This window comes from Varroa jacobsoni, unplaced genomic scaffold, assembly GCF_002532875.2.
Source record: "Varroa jacobsoni isolate VJ856 unplaced genomic scaffold, vjacob_1.0 scaffold_770, whole genome shotgun sequence".
Classification (NCBI taxonomy): domain Eukaryota; kingdom Metazoa; phylum Arthropoda; class Arachnida; order Mesostigmata; family Varroidae; genus Varroa; species Varroa jacobsoni.
In genome coordinates, this window is record NW_019213672.1 from 158,754 (window position 1) to 182,486 (window position 23,733).

The window sequence follows — 23,733 nt, forward strand, 5'->3', positions numbered from 1 at the left end:
AGAAATAATACCAGCTTGATTTTTGGGGTACCGTTCAAGGCAAGTGGAGATCACTGAGCTGGACCGCTGAATCAAACCACGTATCAAACAGACAAATGATGCGGTATCACTAGCGGAGGAACCAATTATTGAAGAGTTTTTGTAACCCAATGAAGCAACCGCTGAATTAATTGTTGTAGCCAATCACCTCTGCCACTTGTTAAATGTAAACCGCAGTAATAAAATTACCATTCATAGGCGCATTTACATTGCAGAAATGCAGGTTAGATTAAGGAAAAATATCATTGATATGCAGGGGTTAAGTAGCTCGGTAACATTTTTAGCAACAAAAGCTCATAGAAGACTTTGTTGATTCATGGCTCATGTAGGCATAGTTCTTGCGTATTCAGAACTAAAGGCTGCAGATAGATAATACATCGTGTCAGTGGTGAACTTCCAAAATGTAGACGCGGAGTTCGGCACTGAGGCTGGATACTTCTGGAGCTATTACATATATATATATATATATATATATATATATATATATATATATATAGCGCGTGTGGCAAACAAGAGAACCAAGAAGAATCTAATTGTGCTTCACAGTACCGTCGATGCACCAACCTCTCTGATCGAATGTGGAAACAAAAAGTTGTTACGCTTTTCAAAGCGGCCATATATATTTATTCGACCCAAATTTCGCCGATAAAACTATATCTTGAATTCGCTATGCCAATATTGCCGCTAGAATATACATCATACTAAAGTGGCAACAGATACATATTACGCGGTATATTAATCTTCACCGCGGGAGTTCTTTGAGGTTTTCGGCATAAGCTCGCTCATGGTTACATGTACCCTATGTAAGCTACAATTACTCATCTGAAATGTCTTGGTTTTTTTTTGTTGTCATGCTAGTTTTTACATACCTGGCAGTCTTCATAGGTGAGAAATGACAATATAGCAAATCCATCAATAATATCTTCGTCAACCAGCGAGCACTCTTTTAACTCGCCGCCAGTCAAACGATCATCTGTCGACGCGTCATCTAGTACGTCACTTCCATGCGGCGTTCTTACGCCCGGTTCCGTCTTTATGCACCCTGTTGACAGCAGATTACCTTCTTTACGGCTGACCGCCAAGCTCGCATTGTTATTATTATTATTATTATTGTTATTACTATTAAGGTTGTTGTTATTACTACTGCAGTCCATCATTGTTAAGTTGTGGTTGTTGTTGTTGTTGTTGTTGCTGCTACAATTCGTCGTCGCTTCCTGTTGCTGCATATGACCCGCTGCTGAAATCTGATTTTCAAATGACACGCCCGACGACGAACCGCTACCTCTGCCCTCCCTGCCGTGGCTATCTGAGCTCGCTGCACTTGTGGACGCGGCAGAAGCTGAAGCAACATTCCGGCGATCCTTGCGCTTTCCTCCTCCAGGAGCTCCTGACGATGACGTGGCATTGGTGTTGTTGTTGTTGCTGCTGCTGCTGCTGTTCGAGGGGTTTGTATTGTGATTGCTGTTGGTGTGGAAGTGTTTGTTTTTTTTGCCACTGGCCGAGGACGATAGCGAGTGACTGCTTGATCCACCTCCAGTGTTGCATCCACCACCACTCCCGCCCGATCCCGCGCTGCCCACGGGAGACGAACCGCGATGACCACCAGGATGGTTGGTGCTGCCAAGGCCGCATTGATCCCTATCCCGGTCTCGATCTCGATCACGGACGTAACCACTACCCCCGAAAGCCTTCGAGTCACTGATGCCACCGCCACCACCGTCCAAGGCGCCAGCACTATGCTGCTGCAGCTGTGCAGATTGCTGATGCTGTTGTTGTTGTTGCTGTCTATGACCGTGGCTGCTGCTTTGACTGTTCGGCTGCGCGGACTCCATGGAGCTAAGGCGAGATTCAAAGAGCTGAGTTCGTCGTCAGCTGACTAGACGAGCTTGGCCGTCGGCTGCTGAAACGGCTCACGAGCCGGTCGGCCACTCGACCTACGCCTCATCGCGCGAGTTGACCCCTTCGCTTTCGCTGTTTGACAACAGGATAGCAACGCCGGTAACGGCACCAACAAACGGAACAGATGGCGACCGTTTCGTTGAGATGACGTCGAGCTTCCAGGCTGTGTGCCGAAGCACGTTCGCGCGTCCTATATGTAACGGACTGGGAAAGAGAGAGAAATAGCAGAACAACGAATATTGACGACGAATAATTGAGCGCACTGTCACATGCAGGTAATCTCAATGGTGGCTATTATTTCTGACAACTTCGGCCTTATGAAATGACTGACGATTTCCGACACTAACTTCGGCTAAGTTGAGCCAGAACACGCACACAACAAAACACACGCTGCATACACAATCGCTAGACCAGCAGTAATTGTAACAGTGGTACGGGCGCCTGCAACAGTGATATTGTCGTCGTCGCTGTCCTCATTGGCCGTAGTACATGGAGCGCGTTATCCTGATTGGCCGGCGATAGATGACCATTTTTATAAACATATATTCCAATTCCACATTTATCTTTTCACCGTTTCCGCATGCTCAATCTCTTCCTTCTAACTAAATGCTTATTTCTTTGGAGACCCAGCAACAAGCTAAACACACATTAACCCCGTCATATATGCACGTGCCACTCACGTGGCGTTATGTAAAATATATACGTATATATATATATATATATGTGTATATATATATATATATATATATATATATATTACGTAATAGGCACTGGGGTTCGTCTTCTTGTCGGTTTCAATTTTTATTTGTTCAGTACAGATAGCGTAAAATTTGTCAGACTGTAGTATTCATTCGTTGCCCAGAAATTAAAAAGCGCCAACAAAAACTACGCGCACACGCCTACAGACTGCATCAATCAGTAGACTTGGTATTAGTGGTGATCTATTCATATGAATTGATTATTATTTACTCGTTTCGTTATTTCTTCCTTCTTTTCCCTTTCTGTGTCCCTCCTGACATTTACTTGAGCTTTACTGCTGTAACGCGAGCCCCCTTTACTCTTGCGTCGCGTTACCCCTGTTGTCTAACAGGGCTACTTTTTGCTGCTGCTGTTGTTGCTGCTGCTGTTGTTGTTGTTGTTGTTGCTGCTGTTGCCGACGTTTTGGCACTGTCGCATGCGCTATCTGACCCGACGCCTGGCTGTATCGCATCAGTTCCGCAGCAGTCGCTGCTTTAAGTTAATGTTTCGCGGGAGCAGCACCAGGGTGAGTATGAACTGTCTGTAGTAGTTGTTGCTGGTGGTTGATTTGGCGGCGCCGTTGCCCGTCGTTCTGTCGACGGCCGTTGGTTGACGACGACAACGGCAGCAGCAGCGGCGGATTGTCGGCAGTCGCCTGCCTTCTATCCGTCCGTCCGTCCGTCCGTCGGTTTATCCGATGTTTCCCAGAGTTTCTTTCTGCTGGCTGCTGTCGCGGTGCTGCTTCCGAGAAGAAGCTGTCGCTTGCCGCTGATCTCGCAGAGAAGCTGATCTTTCTGCTTCGTTCTCTCGCTGTTCCGCACCGTCGCCGCCGTTGCCGGCAGCTGAAGCTGCCAAGTGGAAGTAGTGAAGCCAGCAATGGCAATGGCACTGGGCACTAGCCGATTATCACCGTGGGGGTGACGGCCGCTCTGACCGTAAAGTAGCCGGGTGTCTGAAGCTGCACGCTCACTGCTGGAACAGAGCGGAACAGTTGAAGTGCTTTCGGGACGGTCAATGCTGAAGCAGCGCCAGCAGTAGCAGTAGCAGCGAGGAACGAGAAAAAAGCCGAAGAATTCAAACAAGACAGCAGCAGCAGCTTCTTCTCCTTCTTCTTCTTCTTCTTCGTCGTCGTCGTCGTCGTCGGCGGCTTCTTCTTGCCACGAGTCCGTTGTCCGTGTACCGCTGAACGAGTGGCCCGGCCCAGCCCGACGACGATGTCGCTGAACGTGAACGCTACCGTAGTCGGAAGCGGCCGCGATGATGGGAACAGCGGCGGCGACGACGACGATATTTCGTGGTAATAAAGGTGCCGAGAGCACGTTGTATCGGGGGATGCTACCAGACAGTTAGTTGGCCAAAGAACGGGCTGCGAATCGTATTGACAGTAGTAGTGCTGCTGCTGCTGCTGCTGCTGCTGCTACTGCTGCTGCTGCTGCTGTTATTGTTGTTGTTGCCGATGGCAGTAACAGCAGTACTACAACGCTCTATGCACCTGTCACTTATGATGCGTGCACAAGGAGACGCCGCTTCTAGACTCCTTTTTTGTGGTCCAACGAAAAGATGTCGAAAGTTGGAAATCGTAGTAGTAACGAGAAACAGAAACTGCCACTCTCTGCAATGGGACACATGCACACTTACTAAAATACTCTTCAGACAACACCAGACTGAGGAATCTACACGCGAATCAAAAGCACAGGTACACAGATATGTAGGCATGTATTGCTGGTCAGTTAAAACTTGTTCGATAAGGCTTGGCAATGGCGCCCTGTACATTCATAGAGCCTCGAGAAGTGTTTTCGGGCGCGGTCCAATTCAGTAAGGTATGTTACACTTTCCGCTAGCTGCGGTGGCAGCCCTTTCGGCCACCTTCTTAATGACGTCGATATTGACTTGCTGTAGTAGTACAAATGACACTTTCCGAGATGGGGTCAATAGAATCTCGCAATGAACGGCGTTAGGCCGCGTCAACTGTCGTCCGGTAATGTTGACTATGATATAAGCGAGCCGACAATGCCTCTGAGTCAACGTAGACTGCAAACATCGACAGCAGATCCGCGACGAGATCCGAATGATTAGCGCTACCCATAGGAGCGGATAGGGAAAGAACAAATCTCCGACTGTGCAGACCGTATCGAACTTAATACAATATTATTAATGTTATTATTAAACACAAACGGATAATTGATAACAAGCACGCTATAAGCGTGTCATATGCCGTTGCAATTTGCTACGATCGTTGCTAGTTGTTGTTCTCGTTTGCTGCTGCTGCTGCTATATCAGCCTAGCATCGGCGGCGGCTGTGGCGGTAGCGACGGCGACGGCCGCCGGAAGAGTAATCACTGCCCGTTTGCGTGGTCCTGCGCTGGTCGGGCAGCAGCTGCACTTATCTATCACTCAGTCATTGCTTGCATGGGTGGTTGTGGTTGATATCAGCAACACAGTAATCATTACGCACACTCGCACTGACAGACCGATACGCAAGCTCACAGATGTTTTACAGACCCGCTCAGTGAGCTCACACGCACTCACTCAATGTACAGATACAGTACGAGCCGTATTTAATATTCTTAAATATAACATAGAATCATAGTACTAGCAGCAGTGCTTCTAGTCATTGTACATTTTGTCGTTCTTGTTGTTGCTGCTGCTGTTCTGGTGGTTTTTGTTCTAGCGAATCTTCGACGAGCCGCACTTGTAGTCGTTGCTATAGATCTATGAATGCCTCTATTACTACCACGTTGTTTTCAGTGGTTTTCGAGGGCCTGCTACAATTGTTACTTGTCGATCTGTGCCATTATTTGGCTAGCACACTGTCGACCGACTCGTCACAAGCGACAGTGACGGGAATAATGCCGACGGCGGTTGCAGGGACTGCTACTCGTAGCGCTTCTTGGTTTGTCAACCATCACCTAACGATTGTCATTATACCGACAACAAAATCACGAACTAGAAAAAGGCTGCTGCCGCTTCTGGTATCAGCAGCGACGACGACAACGACGACGACGACGACGACGACGACAACGACGACGACGGCGACGACGACGACAACGACGACGGCGACGACGACGACGACGACGACGACGATGACGACGACGACGACGACGACGACGACGACGACGACGACGACGACAACAACAACAACAACAACAACAACAACAACAGAATCGACCTTTCAGGATTAACTCGGGTACGAAGCTTGCTGCCACCCACACACAAAAGGACACTGGAGACTCCAGTCGAGTATTCCCCTTTTTCGGTCTCCCTCGGTCCTCTAATAGACCGGTGTGTATGCAGTACTCCCACACTACATGGGTCAGGGCAAAAAATGAGCACTTGAACGGCAATTGACGTCGTACTGTTGCTATCGTTATTATTACAATTATTATCCAAGAAAAAGCAGTTGTTTGATATCAGACGAGCAGAGCGACATGCATATATACATCAGCTATTCTAGGTAGATCCTTTAATAGTAGGACGTGCATCTCTGTGCTTGTCGTCGGGGGTTCTGAATTCGGTTGTTGTTGTTTGTTCGCTCGGTGCCCGCTCCGTGTCGATGGTCAGTCAGCTTTGCCTGGTTGCCGCCGTTCTGTGAATGCTGCTCGTTGATTTGGGGGGCACAGCAGCAGCAGCAGCAGCAGCAACAACATAACACAGCGTTCAGTAAACGATTCGATCTATATACCACCGTATTGTTATTGTTGTTGTCCACCGTTAAGTGAGCGACTCTCACGTCTACACAGGCACAGTTACTCACATTTGGCAAATTGTCTGATCGGACGATGATAATATAAATAACAGCAGTAATCGTACTAGTGCAGGCTTTACTAATAGGAACGATCCTGGATTTTTTACTGATCGCTGCCACTGCTGTCGTCGGTCATCATAGACATAAACACATTCTTGCAATCGGATGGAAGTCGGTTCGCTCTACTCGTCGATGCGCTCACATCGTTGTTGAGCCCAGCCTGGCTGGCTGGTTGGCCGTAGCTCACTGTTAGACGTCTTCCTTTTGCCCGTTCCTGTAGTGCTCGCTTGGTCTGGCCAGCTACCATTCGCAACTCACTAATACACGGTGGCCGCTGTTGTTAGTGGATCGAAATTGCAGCAGCATTGAGCAGTGGCGAGTTGGACGGCGAGAATCCTTTTCGACACGATTCATCACATCATAAGCACAACGCCGAACTAGAAACACTACCGAACTCCACGATCACAAGCTCACTCACTCAGGGTACAAACCCCAGCCAAGTCGTCATCGGAATCGCCTGTTTGACTGCTTATTTGCTGCTTCGTTCGGCCACTCTGTTCCGTTCCCTACTGGTAACAGCACAGCCAGCCGAACCTCACGCACACACACACACACACAGACAGACACACACGCACACACTCACACACTCACTTGCTGTGGTCGTCGTCGTCGGCGGCGGCGGCGGTCCAACGTCGTTGCTGCTGGCTGGCTCCTCGTTCACTCACACAGGAGTACCAGCAGCTTGTCTAGCAGCACAGCACGGCACGGCGATCAGCATTGCCACACACTCCTACGATTACCATTGCTAGAAACAGAACCAGCATCTCAGACACAGATATAACACAACTTGCAATGTTCTCCTCGGCCATGGATTCCGTCAGACGAGCCGAGCTAGCGGCCGTGTACAGCCAACTAGCCTACCAACCCACGGCGCTATGCAGACAACCGCCAGCACAGACGACAGTAGCAGCGGCAGCGGCGGCGGCGGCGGCGGCTGGCTACGAAAACGACGATAACGACGACGAAGCACAGCCCGTACACCGATTCGTATTGGATTGTCGGAGAACGGGTAGCGGCAGTGAGCCACAGCACAGAAAACAACCCATCGTATCGTACCGTCTAACAGCAGCAATCGCGGTAACGACAGCAGCACCGTCAGCTCCGTTAGCGGCGGAGCGATATACTATTACTGAGGCGTTAACCAAAGATCATGTATCAGCGAATGAGCAGACGGGCAGGCTTGCTAAATGTGTGTTCGGTGTTGGTGAAATCCAACAGCAGCAGCAGCAGCAGCAGCAGCCTTCTATCGATATGGGCAAGGCGTAGGGCTGCTGCTTGCTGATTTAACTCGTTGCATTCGTTAACTGGTCCCCTTCCTCTTCCTCTTCGCGGTGGCCACTAGATTCTGACGGGTCAGCAGGCGAATGAGCTATGGGTCAGCGCCCTACCACCAGCCGTTCGACTTAACGACGACTGCTACGAGCGAGCGCGGGGTAGCAACACCACAGCATGGGAGTTATTGTGAGTACTCTGTGGGCCGAGGCTGTAGCCCGCTATAATCAGCGACCCCTCCGAGCGGACATCGAGATCCGTTGTCGACAACTATGATCAACGGGCGATGATAGCACACACGACACAGCATCCATGCGAAACAAAGAGAGCTCAGAAAGAACTAGACGACAAAAAAAATAGAGAATTAGGCGCGACGGCTCAATCAACAGTCAAAAAAAGACTAGCAAACGTGCTTCCATGGCAAGATGGTGTAGTAGGGAAAGTTGCGCGTTGTCAAAGTTAACAAAAATAAATTTATTTAAAAGGATACTGAATCAGAGGGTAATCAAAAGGAGAGAAAGGAGGGCATGAAACCAAACATTTTTCGTCTCTTGCTCATTCTTTCTGCTAGTCGTCATAAAAATCGAACGATTTTTCCATCATCGATAGGCACGCAAATACGAAATATGAGAATCGGACACGGCAGTGTCTCGCAGAGACAGCAAAGGCTCGGGAATTTTCAAACAGTTTCTTTCTCAGTACTAGCAGTAATCCTCAATAATTGCAATTGAAATGATGCACTATCTATATATAATTTAACATAATATAAATAATAATAATATATAATTATATGTACGCGTATATTTAGGTAAATGATAAATGGGCCATTTCTTAATTAACGAAAACTGGCGGGAAATGGGTGGGTACTATATCCTAAATTCCACGTGTAATGGACACATGGGATTAGCACTTGGAAAAACGAAAATTCAGGTTTGCAGACTAGTTTGTGAGCATCTTTAATATCCTTTTAACAGAAACTGCAAAAGCTTACTAGTATTCGAAGAAGGATTTCTAATTGTGCTAATAGAACTGACAAGTAAATTTATGTTTTCAGAATTTGTTTGGTCTAAAGTGGATGGATATTCTGGGAAATTTCAACGAATTGTTAAACTTATATTTGCTTTAAGAGCACGTTTCAATAAAGTTTAACTGTTCTATCTCTACTAAGGTAAGTTCTTACCACTTGTCGCGAACAGTTTAGTTGTTTCCGTGATATTGTTTTCGAAATGATACCTTCAGCATCTTCACGTTTAAAGCGTCAGTCCATAAAGCGCAGGCTGCTAAAGAGATACATTTCTAGCACTTCTAGGTCCTGTTTGTTGAGTTTGCACCGTAATAGCTTACAATGGCCCGTGCTCACCTCAGCTGCTGAAATGACGTATCACCTACCTAGGAGTAATCTGGTTTACGCGCCAGAGAACACTTTTAAAAACTGAAGTTTCAACCCAGACTAAACGCAAAAGTCCAGTTTAGGTTTGTGCTCATCATAACCGTGAAAACTAAGTAAAACTTGTATAGCAGTATTTTTGTGTTTCTTTTTCTTATTATCGAGAAATAACACTATAACTGATAAACTTATAAATTTCCCGATTCCCGGAATCCCGATCAAGAATCAAAGATCAGATTCCGAACTCGAATCTCCTATAACCTGTAACTTAAACCAAAGAAGGCTTTGTTTTTATTTTTTTTCCAATAAATTGATTAGAAAACTAGACTGCTTTATTGGCTAATATTATGTACAATAACTGCACTACGTACCACCCCTATTGCAGGCTAACTAAAGCCCAAGCTCTCGAGAAGAGAAGGTTAGGTGGGACCTGCCAACGAAGTTATCATACCGTAATCAACAAACCAGCTCGTTAGAAAAGCGTTAGGGAGCGTGTCACTGGTATATTTCGAATACCGCAAAAGACTCCGTAAATGATTTGAGAATATTGATTGAAAAATACTATTGGTATCTATAGGTTATGCTTGATACGATTCAGCTAAAATAAGTTGCTATCTATTTTCGAGAACTTTTAGGGTGATAACATTCAGTAGCTTAGTACTCAGTGGCTTTCGATGTGACTAGAATAATTACAACAACGAGATAAATTTTTAAGCAAAACTAATCATTGTGCTAGTGCCGATAACAAGCGTGTAACAATCGTATCAAAGAAGCCAAGAGACCAGTACAAAAAATTAAGCTTCTGTTCACTATGGTTTTTCAACTAATGGAAAATTGTGTCTTGTAAAATCATGTCAAGTTGTTATACTGTTTCGAAGAAGTATTAACAATGAATCCGCAGAAGATTGCGAAATAATACTGATCTCCAATATAGATCTCGACTCGAAACGTTGAAGAGAAACAAAAGTTTTGAAATAATTGGCCAAATTCAAGACGAAACGAATGCAGAACTGAACTATGGTCCGACTTTCAAATCCAGAAATTGTTTTGAAGACTAGAAAAATTGTGTGGGGCATAACCGAATCCGGCGAGATCGGAGTCGAAATGAAGTAACTAACGTTTGGCTATTTAGCTATATGCAATGCGCATAGTCAAATTATCGACATATTTTTCGATTCGGTAATCCTTTTTCTATGATATCATCGTAAAGTATAGCCTAGTTTTATTAACCCGGTCCTAGCGACCGTTGATCAATTGGCTATCGGCTACTGGCTGGCGGAAAAGCCCCGTCACATTGCTTAGTCGCATTTCAATGTGGCCATATATAGTTACGTGCTCGCTATTCTCGTACGAGGACACCAATCCATATCACAGAATCTCATGCCTTTGGATATAAATCAGCCTGAATTAGATATGACCACGTACGGCTACTAGATAGCATCGGGAGCAATAGTTACTTAAAAAACAAGCGACAAATATGATCGATCGTGCAATAAATCTTTCTTTGCGCGCCTTGAACGCTCATATTATTCGTTGTTAATAGCGTGTGAGCTTGACTGCTGTTGGCTCTAGACTGATTGAATCGTAGTGTTGCAAAATTAGAGATAGCTATTGATAATGATCTTGTCTTCTCAAAAGGTTCCATTTCGTGTCACGTTGCTTTAAGAGCCACTGGGCTAAAACCCAAATGTGCACCCAGCGAATACAACGTCTGTGTATTGTGAGACGCATGTCTCCAATAGGATGATCTTCGGGACCAATCAAACAACTGTCATGTTAAAATGATTGATATCAAATTCGCCAGAACAATATCATGCCTCGTACAGTGGCTGCCATACCAATGTTCTATACACATATACTATGTTTAAGTTTGTGGTGCAATCAGCCACTGTTTATATACTTGCTTTGATATTACTTCATATCGAATGTCGAAATGATCCGTTCGAACGATCATTTAAGTTCACCAAACTTTGCCCACTTCTCGATTTGCTCATTCATTCAAATAAAAGTTGTCGGTAGAAAACAAATAGCACTGAACTCGTAATGTAATGCGCTTCTTTAAGAAGGTTAAAGGGTCAAGCTGAACACCGTTTTGTTCGATTATTTGGTACGATATCAAAGGCAATGAGAAATTTTGACGTAGCTTTTTGGGTCTGTCGTAGAGTGTGTTGGCTCCTTATAGCCCCCAAACGTCGTTCTGTTATACAACGGCGCAAACAAATGGAATCTTGCAAGCTTGATACGCTGGGCATGCGAACTGCCAAAACATACCCAATGCTGATTTGAACATACGTTTTTATACTCTGAGAAGCTGATAGAAGAAGAACTGATATAAGTCTTAGCTAATTTGCCAAAGACAATAGCAAACACCTATGTTATAACATGCATTTATTATAACCAAGTGATTTCAATTATATGAGTGAGAAATGGCATTAACTGCAGTGGCACATGCTTTGGTCAATTCAACCGAAACCGAACCAGCCTCCTGTACTTCGATGTTGAAGAGTGGGGTAGCTATGGGGGCCAACGTGTCGGAGGGAACCGGGCTGATATAGGCCCCACATCCATGCCGTTATAGTGGCTCCAAGTAAAGCTGAACCTGTTTCTCGCAATCCTTTCGGGGTAACCACGCCACCGAGAACAACCAGCATAAAAACAGCCAGTAAAACGATACAAGTTATAAGTGCCAGGCACCCATAACTACTGCAAGAAAGGAGTGTCTCGTCCGATTGGTTCTGACAAGTTCTGTGGTGGCAAGCGTTAGTGGTTGTGTGACAGCGCTCGTAGCCAGTAGAATGTTCATCGTCGCAGACCCGTAACGGTAAACGGTACCGTTGGGATTTGAGAAACACAGATGATGTTTTTTGCGCATTTAACGGTATGGTGAGAACAACATGTGGTGTTTCACGAGTGTTGTTTAGACATTTGCAACTTACTGTCGTTGATGATGCATGACAGGCACAAACGTGAGGTGAAGTACTAGTATCTTCTGCGACTGATGATCTAACAGCTAGCGGTCGTTCTGAAAGATTATCAGGTTGTTTCTTTCTGTCCGATGTGGCGATTGGCGCTGCATGTGGCTCCCAACTCCTTACTGGTTTTACCGAACCCAACGTAGATACGGGCATTGTTGCGCAATCGTTCGTGAAGGCAGCAGAGTTCGATATTTCTTGAGACATCGTTTCTACACATTAGCCGCCCGAATCTTAGAGTAGCCAAATTATGACCTTTCGTATCTGTACACAATTAGGTTAGAGCCAATTGACATTCTGACAGGTACCGTCTTGAGTTGTAGAGTTCTTGCGTTCCAAATAGGACTGATGTTCTAGCAGGTGTCAGCTTCACGATAGTGCGGCAAATGCTTAAAGCAATCTGCGTGAATCAGATTCTCAGCTATTTCACGTAAGGAATGAATTGTGTCCATTGCGGTTATGGCGTCTCGTGCATGCCCAGCTCGGCAGCAAATGGATTATAGCGATACAATAAAATGTTCACATTCGATCGGACTGTTATAAACTTGTGGGCACGCTACCAATTAGAATTAAAGTTGCTCCGGACGCGTAGCTAAATGCAGGTTAGTTAGACGACGATCTGGCAAATCTGATAGAGCTCTTACACTTTTCTATGCACTTAACAATAGCATCAAGAATCGATTACGCTTATTCCATTACATGGACTAGCTGAGTAGAAGTTGGTTCTGTGACGGCACTTGTCACTCGTCTATGGTGCGCCACAACAACCAATGAACTTACTGCTGTGCCAGGCGAGCGTTGCCACTTTGTCTGGCGTAGCAATAAGCTCTGAACACATCAATAGAATTGAGCGGATAAGATGAAAATAAATCTAAATTTCGATTGAAACCATTTAATACAGTGACAAGTGTTTGTTATTCATTAGATTTCCTTACAAAGATAGTTATGCATAGCCGGAATTCGATAGTGTTGTATCAGATTGTGTGCTGACTCAAAAACAGTCTTTAACCAGATTGTACACCATTCAGTACAGAAAAACTGTCGAATCGTCCGCTGGAAATCAGCATGTTCTTTGTATAACTGAGTTACATTTCGGGTTGAAACTTTGATTAAGGCGAGCTCGAACCGAAGTGTTATGCCACTCCAACAGGCAGGGAATTATAGTTGTCATGTTTTTCAAATGTACCCATGAGCCAGTCGCATTAAGTATTCATTAGAGATGCGAATGGGAATAAGTTTAGAACATGCGTAAAAGCATGCGATTATGCTTGTACAAAGACGATGTTTCTTTGTGAGCGTAGATAAGCGGGTTTAGAACGGAGTAAGGCACAAACACAGAAATAAAGTATGTTTGTTTTTTTACAGTATAGGTATTTGCCCTAAAGGTGGAGAGACGTAGGGTTAAAGGCATGAGGTAGCGCAAAAGATTTTGTATAGAGCAGAAATTGTGAATGGGGCATGTCCTTGTCGATACAATATATGTATGAAGTGTACGAATTTTACTGTAGGGAACTTGTGAGCTCTATCGAAAGGACACTTCAGCACAAATTATCTTTGTACATGATATAAACGTATAAATGAAGCCATTATTAGATCAGGAATAACTGGGACGCTTGCGTATCGTTGGCATGGTATGCACTGTTGCTGCAGTGCTAACCTATTTGCCTACCGTACTTAAGGAAAGCCTACGCTCAAACGCAGGCGTAAAGACGTTTCGCTTTATGCAAGGAGCCAGCCATCTGAAGAAATTCTAATCGTCAATACCGGACGTAATATTTATGTAGTATATACACGAAAGTATGATGGGAAATTAAGTTATCTCTAAAGTGGTTTACAGAAGTTTTATAGGTTGTAGCTGTGTGCAGTTCGCCCCGGTAACACGTAACCTTCTCACCAAAATACCATTGAATAGATATATTTTGTTTGCAGTTTTATGAAATGAAAGTGAAGGGAAGCATAACGAAATAGATTATATATAGGCCGAGTCAAAAACTAAATGACCGTTGTTTAAGTTTTTTGGAAATCAAACCTGGCTTCTCTACAGGCCTATAGATTTCGCTACCAATGTAATAGGGCTTGTATACGCGACGCTCCGTAGCCCATGGATGTTAACAAGCCTTCTTGTAATAACGTTGCTATCTCTCTCCTTATTTTAGCAGTAATTTATATGATATAGTTTATTTCACTAAGGCGCTTACCTTAGAAAAATGTATAAATCTTGCTACATTTATTCCAATTTTATCTTTACTTTGCCAGTCATTTTCGATCGTTATTTTATTGTTGACACTCGAAAAGTTATTGCTATTTTTAATTCGTGACAAGAATGGGACAAACAGTTAGCGTTAAATTTCCTTTTAAGAATAGACTAAAGTGTACCACCATATTGTAAATGTTCAATATTGTGTTTGGTGAATCCTCTATTAACAAAATGAGCGTTTGTAAATGGCGTAAGCGTTTTCAAAGTAGCCCTGGAGAAGAGAAAGATAACGAAGTTAACAATAATCCAGAACTGTTTAAACGCGTCATAACTGATGATGAAACTAAGGTCTGCTTGTCATAATAAAAGCGTTCTGAAGAGCCAGGGCCGAAAAAAGCTCGTCAGGTTCGATCGACCGAAAAGGTTCTGGTTACTGCATTTTTTTTTCGATTTCAACAACGTAGTTTTTAATGAATCCTTGCCACCAAGTAGGACCATCAATAATAACCACTACCTGCAAGTTGTACTCCGTCTGCATGAGGTAATGAAAAAGGAAACACCGTATTTGTGGGGAAACGGTTTTTGACGATTGTCTTGCGTTAATGCACCTGCACGCGCTTCGTTGGCGAAAACTGACACAATAATGATCTTTTTCAGCCGCTTTGCTTGGGAGACATAATCCCCTGCGATTTCATTTTATTTACCGACCAAAGAGAGCTATAAAAACACGATGCTTTGATAAAATGTTCTAGAAAAATAGGTTGGAATTTTTGAGGGCAGTAAATTTCATTTGAAACATAGCGTTCCACAGCTTTTTTTTGGAGCGGAAAAACACCGCCAGTGTATGTTGTCGGGTAGGGAGTGCTTCGAAAGAGACAGAATCGGTATTGATGCGTGAATAAACATTTTTTAACTAAAAAAAAATGAAGTTACTCCAATCGAACCTCGTCATTTTAATTTGTTTATCCAGAAGCTTTCAAATTATTAACCGAAACTTGTCGTTGCCCGTTAGAAGAATTGTTTTATTTGATGAAACAACATTTTATATTATATGTTCATACGCCCAAATCGAAATCTACTTGTTGAAAATGCCGTTTGATGGTAAAAACTTAACATCGTATTTTATTCCTTCTATTAACCAATAGACGCGACAATCTGAGTAAAAATTCAATTCGTACCACTGTACTCAAAATGGATACCTCGACATGAAAATGGCGAAACATCGTGTGTGATATTTCTTTCTCAAGTCGCAATGAGGTCAAAATTTGTTCCGAGGATTTTGGAAAGACATTTTTCTAGCTACGTTCTAGTACATTTCAAGGGAAAATGCTGATGTGGCAAATATTCTATTGACACATTTTATTCGAACGACTAAAATATTTTTAGGGAAAGGCATAAAACTGCCGAAGATGTTTTTAAAAGAAAAATACCGCTTTTTTGGCGGTTTTTCTTGACTCCAACTGCTAGATCTCGACGAGCGTAGTACGAGTGCAACACAGTATAGCTAGAATGAATATTTCGGCATGAGAGGACCAAAACTCAGTGTGATAATTATTTTGCCTACGTAACTCTGGGATGAAAATGTTCGCATGCAACTCTTTGTAAAGAAGGTCTTCCACGATACTATTTGGCAATCCTCGATGAGTTCAATTGACATAATTTAGGTTTCGATTACCTAAATCTTGGTTTTCGGGTCGAAAATGCCGTTTGAAGAGAAGCGGGTCTCTATGCTAGAGGAGTATTATTCATCGATTTAATAGATTATTTTCTCTTAGAAAGGCGTTCATATAGCAACGCAACTCGTCGTCTTTTCGTAAAGTTTACAAATTAGAGAAATCGGATATAACACAAGAACCTTCTGTTCTTTCTTGTGAACCGACATTATGAAACTTTGTTAAAATTACACTTTTACAGTACTAGTGTAAAAACGACCATAGCAATTTTTTAGCAAAAAACACGGAAACTACTTTATAGAAAACAGGAGGAATATTATCAATGACACAATTGCATTTTGCGTTATAAAAGGCAGGATGATATCAGCACCTCAGTAAATTAACCTATGGGCATTTATGCACGTTGGTGGCTGGCCTTACCAGAATAGGACATTTAGTGACCTAACATTGCATTGCGTGGTTGACCTAGGTTTATTGAATTATTAGAGAGGCTACCACTCGGGTACCCTTTTTACACGGTGTCGTCTGCGTGTTCAGATGGGACTCTTTGTTCTCGTTTATGTTACTTTTCATATATATGTTATACCATTTTAAATGTCTTTTTTGACAGAATAAATTGTTAAACAAAACAGGGCAGCAACGGATACAGTTAGAAAACAACCGGCTGTAACTTCTTTTAAATCAAGAATGGATCAGTAATTTCGCATCTCGGTTTGAGTATAAACAATGGCAACGTTGTTATTCAGTTCAGACACCTTTCAATTGTAATAGCTTGTAATAATAATAACTAAACATATTCTCGAATCAATTGAATCAAATTATTGTTTTTGTGTCAGAGTAAACACGAATCGTAACATTTAGCGAAATTGCTAACCGAACAATTGTTAATAATTGTCTAACAATGGTGACATTGTCAAAAATATGACAATATTCGTGAGTTTCGCTCACCGTAAGTAGAGGGTTGCTCTTCTCAGCCCGCCTCTGGCTGTCTGTAGTTGCCAGTCGCCGCTTGCCTGTGCCGGCAGACATTAGTCGCCCGCTGTCGGAATACGTTGAAATAAAATTCGTTCATCCATTCGTTGACTGTGCTCGGCAGATGATCAGAAGGGTAGAGAGTAACGGCAGTTTTTAGAAGGACCATACCTCTCCCATCTGTTTGTGTTTCTGCGCTAGCTGCCGTTTTGTTAGCAACAGCAGCAGAATAAGGGCTTGCAGGAGGCAAAACTTCACCTCTGTTTATACCTGTTTAGTGCGTCAAGTTGGTGATTCCCAGGATGTGTCATTGTGTCCATTCGTACAACTTTTGCCATTAACCCCATATTTGCTTACCATGTAAACGCATGCCTAATGTTAACATTTCAGGCGGTCCTTACAAACTTTTTTGTTGGTGTGATACTGTCAAATGGGACTAGAAAAGAAAGAAACACTCACACCGAGAACTTTTATCACATGTATAGCCGCCACTACCTCCGGCCTAGATCCTATAATCTGTCCGAAGGTCATAGTGCTCTTCATAGTTGCCATTCAGACCGGGCTCAAACAGCGGAATAATATGAAGCAATTAGGGGCAGTACGTCATCTCGTCGTCAACCTCATTCTATTCTTGATTACTGCAGCAACTCGATGAAGGTAAATAACTGCGAAAAAACGCCTGTATTAGTAATTCTAAGGGCCGAAAGCGAAATAAACAATGTCGTTGGCGACAGCGAATTCAATAGAGCGAATAGAATTTGCGAATTAACCATCTCTGTACCATCAGCCAAGTAACTCCACAGAAAGGTCTACAGATTAAAAAGAAGCTGTCATAAAATTCGAGCAGTATTGGTCAAGTGCTAGTAAAAGCCCTTTTCGGAGGCGTTCGCCAGATGATTTCAAGACACCGTGACCTCTGCCAGGGGGATAAAATTCTATAATAATATCAGTATTAAGTTTAATAGTGCTGGAGTCCTATATAACATACGTGCACGTAAAACAACTTGTGTATACACGCTATACTAGTCGTACTACGTATGTTAGCATCTAATCTGGTGAATGTTCACCTTGAACAGTTTCTTCAACCGCGAATCATTTTGGGGCGAAACAGCAAAGAGAAAAAGGAGCAAAAAAACATTTTCCCGCATGAGCTGAATACGCTCCTCTTAATTCCCCTGTGTACCTTGTCGTTTCTGCTAAAGTGTCAATGGAATGAGACTCGATGTTTTTGCCTTGCCGACGATAGTGCAATTTGTAATTATGCGACCTCAAGAGGTGTTCGACCACAACCGAATTCGAACAATGTAAACTTCAAAATATTAGAGGTGGTATCTATAATAATACATCAAAACGACACAGCTGCATATGTGGGTAGAAGGACAAGCGCGTTTTCGAATAGGCAGACACCTAATTGCTACTGCGAATATTTATTCGATCGAGTGCTTTTATCGCCACTGCTGGCATAACATCATTACAAACAACATTTTTGTTGTTTTGTTATATAACAATGTTGAGGATATCTTTAAACGTGGCTTTATACGATTACCAACAAGATCTTACTGCTACATTGATTCCTATTTTCGAATATAGCCCGAATTCTTTCTAGTAGTTTCTTAGAACATTTGGGACGATGTTACAAAACGAGCTCTTCTTAGAAGAATAAATATTAATTAAGGCTAACTGTATTCCACTCAGCTGCTCTACAAGGTTCGTCCGTTCGTTCTTTTTCAATGTGAGATTTTTCTCAGGAAGAGTGCCGCTACGAAGAATAAACACCGGTGACTCACCTAGAACAGTGAGTGTAGCTTACGATTGGGGATATTTCAACCAATAGTTTAGAAACTTGTGGAAAGTCATAGTCTAGCGACTTGAAGCAATCCATTTAACCGGTTATTATTGAAAATATTATTTGATTTAACCTATATAATGGAGATGAAAGTCGTCATGATGAAATATGCCAGGATCACTCTACGAGGGAACGCCTTGACGGCTACATCGCGGTAACCCTTTCAGTTTGCATGCTTATGCCTTCTCGCAATCACTTATCTTTAGCTACACCATGAACGGCTTGCTCCCATTAGGGGTATAAGCGGTTCATGGGGTGTATAAGTAGACCTTGCTGGACTCCCTGGAATTTCTTTCAGTGTTTGATGTATTATGGTCTGCGGACTTAGCTGTTCCTGGATATATCACAGGTGTGAATTAGATAACCGTAAGTAAGCACTGCGACTAACCCTTATTAATTTATATAGACAAATGATGGTCACAGACGGTTAACCACCTACAAATAACAGTTCAACTGTCGTGACCAGTTGACGAAGCGTAAAAAGTTTATCAAATCTATATACGTAAAATTACGTAAGCCTATATTTACTACTGAGTCCTTCTACATCAGTTTGAATGATTTGTTTTTCGAGTGCGTAGCATGAAACAAGATCGGGACATCGATGTTTGCCAAAAAAGAGGTTGATTTAATCAATAACATCTTTTTAGTATATAGTATAGCACATAAGAGAGTTATAAGACCCTGGATACATTTGCGATAGGTATTGCGTTCATTTTGGAGTTTGCGCCGAAAAACTGCTACTACAAGAGTCTGTGAATTTTCAGTGTGTCTGTGTGTTACAGATCTTCACAGTAACCATCCGGAAAAAGTCTACTTCAGAGGAGTCAGAAAACACGGAGAAAATCTACACTATATTACTTATATTTTTATCTAACTTCTATAAAGATGATTCAGGGGAAACATAATTCATCAACAAATGGATTGAAAGGTTCTTAATATTAAATAAGCAAATCTTTGTGAGTTCTAGTCTTTGATCCTTGCTATAGCGTTGTAGCAGCGCATCTAGTGTAAAAAGGTGATCTATGAACTCTTTTAGTGATCGAGGCTATTTATAAATCGAAAAATTTGAGAAAGCAGTCAAAAATATATCTCTTACATACCAAGACCTTTACTGTTATTATTATTATTATACAGTCGGCCTTCGTATTACGCTGTACCGTCGCCTTCGAAGTTGCGTAGAAGTGCTACCAAACCGTTAACATAGTAATATTATAACTAATTAGTAAAGCTTATTGATATATTATACGAGTTCAGCAATTAATTTTAAATTGGTAGTATTAGATTTGTGCGTAATTAACGATCGTTTTTTTTTAATTTTCCATTTATTGGTGATGGTCAAACAGCGGTGGTATGTACCGTTGAGACATGAAGTAGATATAATAGTGTACACAGAGCTAGCGTCATCGTTTCGTTCAATTCGTAAAAGGCTACTGCTACCCAATCGGGCTTATAGATAGATGCTTATATACGATCGTAATGAACAGCATTTTCAAGCTTTCTTATTCATTTTCCATTAAAGTTGAAAGGCTGCCTAGACAAGGAGGGGTTTGTGTAGCATGTACGATGCAGGTAATAACAATAATAACGGAAATATAGGCCGAAGGAGAACTGTTAGTAGAACATCGCTTAACCGTCGCAGACCAGAAAGCAGATAGCGGCAAACAGCAACAGCCTATAATTTCATCAGGGCAACGTAATAGCTTTATAACTGTTATTTATATTACAAGTCTATCTGACCCGTGTAGAACGGCTAATTTTTGTTTAACAATTACTTAACCCTTAGACGATTTTTTTACAGGTCCAAAACTTTTCGATAACCGACACAACGAACATCTAACTCAAAACAGCCTTGACCGTCTCAACATCGTCGTATTGACGTTTCGCAAGAAGTCGTGAAAGGGTCCAACAATGTCTTCAGTCAAGCTGAACGATCCTCTTGCGCCAACGTACCGACGTAATTACCGCACTCACCTTGCGCTAGAAAGCGACCCAGTTGACTCCGCTTGCTGTTACGTTACGAATAGTCAATGTTCGGTGAATAGAAGTAACTGTACACGACTGGGTCACCGAACAAGTGGTTCGACTGAGGCTAGCCCTAGAAGTACTCGGACTGGCGTTGAAACAGTGGATGATGAAGCTCCACTTCTGTCAAGGTGCTCTAGAGTTTCGGATGGTACTACTGCGAGCTCGCTAGTACCGGACCACCCTGGTGACGCTCCCAAAGACCGTAATGGCATGGTTCGCATGGCGTTCTTCCTCTTTGGCCTTGTATCACTCTTACCATGGAATTTTTTCATTACTGCTTCAGAGGTGAGGCTATAGACATGATGTGTTCGAAATGGTTGGAATATGCACTATTTTTTTTCAAGATTTCTATATTGGTTATATTGTTTTACACCATTATATTGCCGATATACTGCAACCTTGTAAATGTTTGCGGCGTTCAATGGTACATATAATATTCTTTTAAGCATTTCACTCACATGCGCACGATTCACCAATTTACATTTCATAAGACCGTAGTAAAACTTTTCATATAGCATCATTATGCCTTTTCTTAATAATTGCAAACGATCAAATGCATTTATCATTACCCTAATCTCTTATTTGAATTTTTGCTTATAGTTTATCTAGCATTGCGTCTAAATGCTGTCATATTGTCACGTATTATTACTTGCAGTATTGGATGTTCAAGTTCCGGGATGTACCAAATGCTGCAGGACATGGTACCGCTTCAACAACAGCAGCACGACCGCAGCACGTATTACAAACAGAGACACTTCTTTCAACGATTCTGAATGATCTAGCTAAGACACCTTTACAGAGCGAATTTTTTTCTGCTGTATCAATTGCTTCAAACGTCCCGTTTTTGATCATTCTCTACCTGGCAGCATTGCTTAATGAGAAAGTTCCGACCCGCATTCGAAATCCAGCTGCCCTTATAACTACGGCACTTCTGTTCGCTTCTGTGACAGTGCTCGTTGTCGTCGACACAGACCTATGTTAGTACTCTCAAACTAATTTTGTTACTTTAAGGCCAAGGCAAGCTAAGATGGGCTAGACTTATACCAGGCAAAGGCCACATGGGTCGCTATAATTTCTAGCTAATAAACGTTGATCCCAAATACAGATAAAATAGAATTTCATAATTTATAGATGCACACAAGCTAAAAATTTAGTACAATTTGCACTAAATGAATTTTTTATTATACCAAATTATAAAAAGTGGGGCGATATGGAACGTATCTCCTTCCATGGAATATTTTTTAGCGAAAATAACCAGTATATGTTTCTACTACAGGTTTGCCTGTTACAAAGTTGCACTTACGATGGTGAACTGAAAGCAAGTTATACAAGTTATTATACTGAATCTTCTTACGTCCCTATAATTTAGAGGCTATTACGTTTTTATGATATCTGAAGTTGGATGTCGTTGACACTATTTTTACAGAGGAATTGAAACAACTAAGTAGCCTCAAAAAATACTTAGCAGTAATGCATACATGGCTAAACAGAAACATCTTTCATGCTTTAAGACTCATTTTAAACAACAACAAAAACATTTCAATTTTTTCTCTGCGCTAGATGTCATTTCCGGCGGTCATAAATATTCAGTGTAGCTACTATCCATCGCGATTGCAGTTTCAATAATTATATATATATATATATATATATTTAATAATAATTCCTGAAATAAGCCATTTTGTAATCCGCAAACGACTTTTTAATAACAACTGTACAATAAATAAGCGACATTTATAGGTGTTAACTTATTACGGTGTGGCTCAAACACGTGATCTACAGAAGTTAGGCGAAGTCAAATTTAAAGCTGACAATAGGCAAAAGTTACTAAAAATGCATGGTGGTAAATATGCCCAAAAGTCCGAAAAGGCGCACAACATCCCAAAAAGACTAATCATTGGAGCTTTGCTGGACGACCCAATCGGTAATCGATAATTTCCTCTTTGAAACGGCCGTTAGTTTCTGTATAAGAAGTGCAGGTGTATCAGCAGCGGCTTTATAAGCCCATTTGATGAATTTTTGAGAATTGAAAACCTAAACTCTATAAGGAATCTTCGGCTTTGCTTTACACGAACCTCGTTGGGTCTTTTTAGAAGCCATATAAAAACTCGAAATAACGTAGATCGTTGGTTTCGGATAGAAAAGGAAGTTTTTGCTTTGCCGTTTAGGCTTTACCAAATGCATATAAATTTAATTTTTAGTATAGAAATCCAATGTGATGCATCGTTTTTGCTGTCTGTTGACGAGTTTGTTGCTTTCTTCCAGAAAGAACTAGCTCTCTTTTGATGCCAAAAAAAGCTGCCTATTGTTATCTCTGTTACTATGTGGTTGCCTTAGGAAGAAACTTTACAGCCATAACTCGTCACCGGACAAAATCAGATTGTCGGATTGTGACCACATATCGGATTATGACGGATATAAATCACAATTAATTATATTAGAATTATTCGTAACCATGATATGTATGCTGCGATCAAGTAGGTTTTGGAGAGTGGTGCGTATATTGTTATTAGTCTTATTTACCTTTTGAACAAAAAGCATTTCGTAGGTATGCCAGGGCTTGAGTCATCTAAAACCCAGCTCTACATTACGCAGCAGAACTTCAAGAGGACCTATGGGCCATAAATTGTCTTTGACTTATGTTGCATTGCTAGTAAACTGTTCGTAAAGTATCATCTTTTCTGACAATAATCACAGCCCTTTATCGAAAGCAAAACATTCCTTGTTAGCTTCATCAGATAACTAACTTCTTCCTACTAAATCGTTAGTGGCCTATTTAGCGCTCTTTTGGGATAATATGGTGTCATTCTGTGAAGCTAAATGAGCTAATGATATAAGTGTTTTCAATTGAATTCCTTAAATAAATCAATTGTAGTGAGTTCGTTTGAGGCACATTATAAAAGAATCCTAT

General features: G+C 42.1%; 2 protein-coding genes across 8 annotated transcripts in view; one reads left to right on the forward strand and one right to left on the reverse strand.

Moving 5' to 3' along the window:
- LOC111263491 (uncharacterized) overlaps positions 1 to 7,339 on the reverse strand; it is a gene marked incomplete at its 3' end in the record, with an annotated part of 31,872 nt that extends 24,533 nt beyond the window's left edge. For all 3 annotated transcript variants that reach the window (XM_086969664.1, XM_086969663.1, XM_022838602.2), the window contains 1 exon segment: positions 909 to 7,339. In XM_086969664.1, the coding sequence (XP_086825790.1) occupies positions 909 to 1,871 (963 nt within the window).
- Positions 7,340 to 8,814: 1,475 nt separating this feature from the next.
- The window catches only part of LOC111263481 (equilibrative nucleoside transporter 1), an 18,117-nt gene continuing 3,198 nt past the window's right edge, over positions 8,815 to 23,733 (forward strand). Inside the window, exons 1-4 of one of the 5 annotated variants that reach the window (XM_022838593.2) lie at positions 17,070 to 17,611; positions 19,565 to 19,728; positions 20,599 to 21,110; positions 21,481 to 21,802. In XM_022838593.2, the coding sequence (XP_022694328.1) occupies positions 20,709 to 21,110; positions 21,481 to 21,802 (724 nt within the window). In that variant the 5' untranslated portion in view covers positions 17,070 to 17,611; positions 19,565 to 19,728; positions 20,599 to 20,708. Of the gene's footprint in view, positions 8,922 to 17,069; positions 17,612 to 18,014; positions 18,750 to 19,564; positions 19,729 to 20,598; positions 21,111 to 21,480; positions 21,803 to 23,733 lie in introns of those variants that run through there. The other 4 variants (XM_022838594.2, XM_022838598.2, XM_022838592.2 and 1 more) reach the window with 4 other exon arrangements.